Genomic DNA, 7,500 nt, shown 5'->3' with positions numbered 1-7,500 from the left:
CTCTGTGTAACCATGAACTTTTATAGTCTGGTTAATACAGTTTAGTGAGAACAACTCACAAACGCGGATGGCAAAAACAATAACAAAGGCCTGAGTGACGTCATCTGCATACTATCTATAAGAAGGAACGAAAACTTCATGTCACCCAGCACTTTGTTCATGTTTTTAGCCAGCCATTTTTATGAGTAGTTCTCACTAAATTCTATCAATCAGACTGTAAACATTCAAGGTTACACATAGTTTTGTGTTTTGCTTCATTTTATCCGGCTGGCGAATGTTGTGAGTTTTTTTTTTTGGCTAAACGCACTGCATCAATTGTAAGCGGTTAACGTCCCACGCTCAATAGTCTTCAACAGTCGTACTGTCACTTCCTTCCTAATGACGTATGGTAACTTAGAAACACTGGCTCTAAACTATCGGAACAATGGCTGACGCCGTATGAAATATTTCCCCGGCGAGCTTAAACGCGTATCCAGAGGTAAAAAACCCCATCAATTTGATCATGTATTGACTTTTACACATTCTGATCACAAGGCATATGAAATGGGAATGAAAAGTTCTAGCCAGCATGAAGAATAAAAAGTAATGATTTTCTTTGTCTAGAACCAAGATGGCCGCCGTTGCCGGGCTGCGTGACATCAGACTACTGAATCCAATTATTGGATTTACATCGAGATTTTGCTTCCTTATGAGAGGCTTTACAATTGCATGTTTATAGATATCTGGGACTTGTCCTGAGATAAGTGACTGATTTATAATATAAGTTATGCAAGGTATCAATTCAGGAAGACATAATTTCAAAATATTAGTTGGTAAAGGATCTAAATCACATGACTTCGAGGAAGATGAAAAAATTATTTTAGAAATCTCTTATTCAGTTGTTTCTTTAAAACAAGAGAATCCCTGTGAACCCGAAAAAGGGTGGAAATTTATATATTCATTTTGCACGAGGTCCAAATTGTTCCGAATTTTCGATATTTTTCCCGAAAAGAAATCTGAAAATGCATCCGGCTGCTTTTCTACCGGGATATTAGTGGGTAGACACATGCCCTTTTAGTAGTAGTAGCAGCAGCAGCAGTAGCTGTAATGGCAGTTGTTGCAAGTGGAGGTTAGTGGTGGTCAATCCTAGTGTTGAGTCCGCGTGGAGTCAGCGTTCCCAACGACTTGATCAGGTGAGTTTCCCTACGGTGGATAAGGGAAAGTTAGAAAGAGAGAAACAGACACACAGAGAGAGGGGGCAAAGAATGAGCGAAAGATAGATAGATAGATCGATAGAGAGAGAGAGAGAGAGAGAGAGAGAGAGAGAGAGAGAGAGAGAGAGAGAGAGAGAGAGAGAGAGAGAGAGGGAGTGTGTGTGTAGTTTATTTGATGGGACTTTTTATCTAGTGAGTCATAATAATTATCTTTTTAACGTACCTATAGCTGTACCTATTTGACCTACTTACAAATAAAGCCTAGACTCATTTACCCCTTCCACCACCCCCTTCCTATACGACCATCAATTGCCTTGTCCCAAGTTTGACATCTGGCGCCAGTTTGTCTAGAATGACGTCATAAAAATTGGAGTGTCACCAAAATTCATACAACTAAGCCCAGGTGTCAACATATGACACAAGACACGTAACAATAGTGCTGTCACGTGATTATTTTTCTCCACGAATCAGCGTGACTGATATCAATCAGACTATAAACTTTCAAGGCTTCAAGGAGTATTTTACCTAGACGCATAGATAGCCTCAATAAGATAATGATTTTTTTAAAATGGCATCCGTGTGAATAGCAACAAGCGGACACGGAGGAACCATCATTGGCGAATTGTTCTTATTATATGAAAAATCTGGTTCCATGAAGCCGCTGTGGGAAAAAAAGACAGACGAGGCAATGTGAAGCGTATTGAACGTGAGTTATCCGTAGACATATGTTTTACAAGTGTTCATATACTTTACTTTATTAGCATGTTTTTATCAGACGTATCTGAGATTGACTTTCCACAAATACCTCTTGATGACATAAGCCAAAAAAAGAAACACCCCCCCCCCCCCCAAAAAAAAAAAAAAAAAAAAAAAGAAACCAAAAAGAAAAAGAAAAGAAACAAATGTTACAATCGTTGATTGCACTTTACTCCACAGAGTCCAGCAAAGGGTGATAAATGGAAACGTTCTTGACAACCAATAGGAACACCCTAATTCTGTTGAGTGTGATTTTGTCTCAAATCTTAATTCAAGTATGTGGACACCCCCAATGTCTTGATTATCGAGCTCCTTTCAAACCTACCACTCCTTTGTTTTTTTGTACGGAGTATTCTTTTTTGGGATGTTGTGGGTAAGTTTGATATATGGATGGTGCTATCATCATCATCATCATCATCATCATCAGCATCAGCATCACGATTATCATCACCATCGTCGTTATTGTCACCATCATCAAACGTAAAGACATCACCTAGCAATGACTATCCCGCACATATCTTTGGGCCTCTTTTTCGCTCACGAAGTGCCCGAATTCGCGACAAAATATGGGACGAAGCCTAGGTGAACAGACAGTAGGTCACATAGCCCGGAAGAGAATCGATTCTATTGGGGGCCTAAAAACTGGGCCTCAATGAATCTGTACGAATAACGAAACGTTTAAAACGCTTTTTAAAAGTGCCTCTCTACAATTATTTTTATTGAGAAATTATATTTTTCATGATTATAGTTTAAATACATATTACTCTGATGATAGCTAACCTTGATTATAATTGCTTAAACCACAGATGGGTTAATTAAGGGCAATTCAAATTGATAGTTATTATTTTGTAAACAGTACGAAATATCAAGAAGAAACCCCATAAAATCTGAATATTTCTAGTTCTATGACACATTGCCATATTTATGGACAATAAAGATCTATTATTTATTATTATTATTATTATTATTATTATTATTATTATTATTATTATATAGATAATAATAATAATAATAATAATAATAATAATAATAATAATAATAATAATAATAAATAATAATAATAATAATAAGGATGATTATCATGACATGATTACTACTTATTACTAAGAAGACTATATCTATTTCATATTTCATTGTTATTAGTTGTTAGTTCATATTCTCCATTAGCATTGACATGTACTTTTAATCTAAGTCTATTAACTTAAGAGTAATAGTAGTGAGGGATAGAAATGCTATTATTCACATTGTTGGAATACAACTTGACAAGTAGTCAAGCAAGAAAAAGAAAGTGAAAAATATCCAAATCTAAGGGTGTCTACTTACATGCCATGAATATCACAACCACAAATTAATCCTCAGAAATATTTATCCAAATAAGAAATACACCATAATCTTAATCCATTGGAAGAATAATCCAGATGATTCCATTTCATGATACAATTTGCACCTCACTCTGCGTTTAACGGGCTTGTGACCGTCACAATCAAAATGTGGCCGCATTAAGGTTGTTTTTTTTTAATTTTAAATAAATAAATACATATAAATACATACATGGCCCTGTAAGTAATATTGGCAATTCTGAGGATATAAGAAGAAAATTATTTGAGAGTGTCTCTGAAATTCGAGAATTAATATTCACATTCATGGACATAAAAATTTAACATTGGGGCATGGGGGGGGGGGGGGGGGGGGGGGGGGGGGGGGAGAGAGAGAAAGGATGCTTGATAATGATGTCTTATGTTGATGCTCCACTGTAATCAACATCTGTTGTCATGCTCTCCAGCATGAGCTTGGCACGATCAATGGTATTGGTATGCGAGGCATTCTCTACTGAAATGTAATAGTTACACCCTGCTGATCTGCGTAAGTGACAAAAATGGCTTTCAATATCATCCTGTTGAAAAAAACCAAGAGCGACATAATCATGATGGAGACTGTTATCTGAGGACAAGAGAAAATGAATGTGCCAAATCAATAAAGCACTTGCAGGTCCAGAAGAGAGCCTTGGCTGTATCTGCTGTAAGAGAATGCATACGAGGATTAGAAAGTGGAGTAAGACGTAATGCGATATCTGCCAATGAGTTCAGAATATCCAGCTGGTGATGCTCCTCATCCCTGATTACTGCCATATCAGGATCTCGAAGTCGAGTCTGTCGGAGAGGATCTTTTGTATTGAAAACTTTCCATAAACATATCACATTATCAATGAATATAGCCGTATCTTTCCATGACTGTGTCGAAGCTGATGAAGACTTGAGGGCTGCACTTGTTTTTTCTGAAAAGACATCAAGAACAAGAGAAACTTTCTGCTTTTCGATGTTAGAAGGCCTAAGACAAACATTATTTAATTTAGACATGCGCAATGAAAATTCAGATGTTTCATGATCGTATAGTGTTATCAAATCAGACCATTTAGCCATTTCTTGTCTGTGGGGTCAGGACTATCTAAAGGTGAAAAAGCAATGGTACCAGTTCTTTCTGAAATCCAATTATTACGTATGTTCTTTAGGTGAACTGGATCATAAATCAAAAAAAGAGGTTTGTGATTAGTTGAGACTGGGGATTTAGCAATCCAAGGCTTTTGCTCATCATCCTTGTCAAATTTCCGAAAAAAAGACTGATTTACTCTATTATTATCACATACAATGGCGACAACATTTCCTCCACATTCCTCCACAGTTGTAATGACTTCAGCAACCTGTTGAAATTGAAATTCAGAAGTTAATGAATGATACGGAACAAGTCTGGCAAGGAAAGATTTTGAACCAAAAAAACATTTCACCATAATACCAAGCATTGTTGTAGCTGCTCTTGTCAGGATAATCATGAGCATAACCAAAGACTTCACCACCACGATACGACAAAGAGGCTTTGATGTAAATTTCATCCACAATCAATATACATCCCCGGCTGCGCTCACTGATGCTCCTGAAAATAGAGGTAAATAAAGCTGCATCACTCATATTTTTGCTGACAGCAGTAATTTTCTGTAAAGTAGAAATGGATGGTAATTGTAAATAACTCCTAAGCTGTGAATATAGAGAACAAGACAATGAATACCAACTAAAAGCAGTAAAAAGGTCCTCTGTGGAGTAAATGCGTTTATTTTTGAGGCATTAAGATTGTGAACATTACGTTGTAGAAATTTCACCTGTGGAACATCTTCATCATTGGAAATGACATACTTAATCAATGCATCAAGCCCACTCCAACACTTCACTTGCTTGTCACTAGAAATAAAGTCTGGATAATTCTTTATTTTTCTGACGCCCTTGTAGCATTCAAATGATAAAGCCAGAGAACCTGAGGAAGATAATATATTAAAAAAACATAGAAAAATCACAGATTGGACCATCTCTACTTATACTACAGAAAGTGTAGAGCCCTCTTGCCTTTTCAAATCCAACAACACCTCCTACAGGATGGCCAAGAAGCATGTCAATAAAGCGTTCATGAAAATCCTTTCCATCAAGCGAATCTCTTGCACGAAATTCAGCCATTTCATCAATAACAACAGCTATTGACTCTGCTGTTGCTCTGTCTGTAGTACGACAAGTATGTCTGCCAGCCTGTAGAGGGATAGATGATTTTGGAACATTTGGACGTTAGGGAAAATAGAAGGTGGATTAGCAGGTCGAAAGGCTCTTCGCCGACGGTTCGAATCATTTCAGTGTCTTTCGGCCAATGTAAAGAACATACGCCCATGTTATCAGTCACATCCTCAAATTTCAATACATTAGGCAGACGTGAAATCCAAAGCCTTTTTGTTTCATCGTCAGTTGGAAAACGATAAACAGAAATCTTTTCATCTGATGCCGATGGTGGATTATCGCGAGTGGGACGATATCCACTTCGACAATTTACGACTGAGCACTTCCTCCCCATTTTATATTAAATCCTGTTGGAAATCACAAACAAATTAATCCTGAAATGTTAGAATGCTGTGGAAATAAGAATCATTTCATAAAAATCATTCTAAAAAGGGAAAAAAAAATCAAATTTAACAGACTCTCATCAAAACACGCCATGTCTGATAACATTGGATGAGAAAGAGAAAGTAGAAATCTTGAGCCTTGACAAAAAGAGGTTTCACTGCGTATTCTTTGTCCGGTAGGTAAGAGCTCCATGGCTCATAATGAATTGGGTTATCAGACCTGCAAATAAGTGCACGTCGGCTTAGTCAAGACCAGTTCTTATCTTGTAACAAAGTTGAGCGCAGTTACTTAAGAATGTGTAAACTTGATCTCGATGTCGCCCTCCGTCTGTCCTTGAGTAAAAGGGCGAGAAATAAGCGTCAATCCCGGGCATATTATGTAATGAGTAGATAATGTTTGATGAGCGCTCAAGAGGTAACTCGACTATATTTATTTAAAAAATAAAGATGTGATAAACAAGGCCACCAGAATTAATTTTTAACTTTTTAAAAAGAACAAATGAGGAGTTGTTTAAGATTATATGAATAGAAAGATGATATTTAATGAAACGAGTCCTCTTATTATAAATGAATGGTGATCACAATCGCAAACGAGAAAATGATGATATTACGTAACTTATGCGATTTTTGCTGGGTGATAGCGTTAGATATTGCGTACGAACTTGTGGGGTTCCACTTACAGTCCGGGAGTTTTTGCAATTCCTTCTCGTCAGGACCCGGGCTTGGTGACCAAGGAAGCTCTGGCGTCTTGGTAGTGGAAATAAAAAATAGTGAAATGCTCCACAAAGTCCCGAGAGTAAGATATAATTCTCGAAAATAAAGATAATATGAGGAGTGGAATAGTGTGTCCGTCAAGCTGTAAGTTCTTGAAAGAAGTGAGTAATGAAGATTAAATCAATCAACTTTTATAATAAGTGGCTATGTGACAAAGGTTGAAAGAAAAGTATTCACTGATTTGAAATGAGTTCAAAGAGAAGGCCAGTAAATGAATGACAATCTACTATTCGAAAGTAAAGTTTTTCTAAGCCTATCGACATCTAATTGGAGTGAGATGAACTCCGTTCTTATGTTTGTATCACTAAAATAAAACTTTAGAAAAATAAAGGTGAATCATTGTTATGTGACAGATAAGAAGATTTATATATGAAGTTTCATATTGTCAGCTGGGTTAAATAATTATGAACATTGTTAAGTGCATTATCATGGTAAGTGTAACTGTGTATGCATTTATCTTGGTTCATTTCATAATTATTTTTCAGGGAACAAACTGACATCCGACTGAAGAAAGAGTACGACTACATTAAGTCTCAGGTGCGATCATCTGATTGGGACACCTGTCGGGATTACATTAGGGACGTTCTCTGTCAGAAATGTTCTCCCTATGCGGCTCACATCTTTGATGCCGAAAAGAGTGGAATACTGGATAAGGTACTGAAAGGAATGGATGTTTAATATTGCCACGTCTACGATTTCTAATACCACCGACAATATTCCTGCTAACACTGCCACTATCACCACTACCCCTTCCACCACCACAACCTACTACAAAAACAATAGGTAAACAACAACAATAACGACAACAACTACTACTGCTACTAGTACAACAACAACAACAAC

The 7,500-nt window shown here is 36.9% G+C and overlaps 1 protein-coding gene across 10 annotated transcripts in view; it reads left to right on the top strand.

Moving 5' to 3' along the window:
• The window catches only part of LOC144956263 (HHIP-like protein 1), a 50,718-nt gene that overhangs the window by 17,184 nt on the left and 26,034 nt on the right, over positions 1-7,500 (top strand). For 4 of the 10 annotated variants that reach the window (XR_013641935.1, XM_078886741.1, XM_078886733.1 and 1 more), the window contains exons 2-3: positions 2,130-2,322; positions 7,143-7,311. Coding sequence is in view for 7 of the 10 variants with exons in the window: in XM_078886741.1 (XP_078742867.1) it covers positions 2,150-2,322; positions 7,143-7,311 (342 nt within the window). In the remaining 3 variants the exon portion in view is untranslated. Of the gene's footprint in view, positions 1-1,013; positions 1,173-1,662; positions 1,900-2,129; positions 2,323-7,142; positions 7,312-7,500 lie in introns of those variants that run through there. The other 6 variants (XR_013641937.1, XM_078886749.1, XM_078886774.1 and 3 more) reach the window with 3 other exon arrangements.

Source organism: Berghia stephanieae, chromosome 1 (genome assembly GCF_034508935.2).
Source record: "Berghia stephanieae isolate SIO BIC M18660-M18661 chromosome 1, UCSD_Bste_1.3, whole genome shotgun sequence".
Classification (NCBI taxonomy): domain Eukaryota; kingdom Metazoa; phylum Mollusca; class Gastropoda; order Nudibranchia; family Aeolidiidae; genus Berghia; species Berghia stephanieae.
Note: the sequence above shows the minus strand (reverse complement) of the source record. Positions and strands in the feature narration are given on the sequence as shown.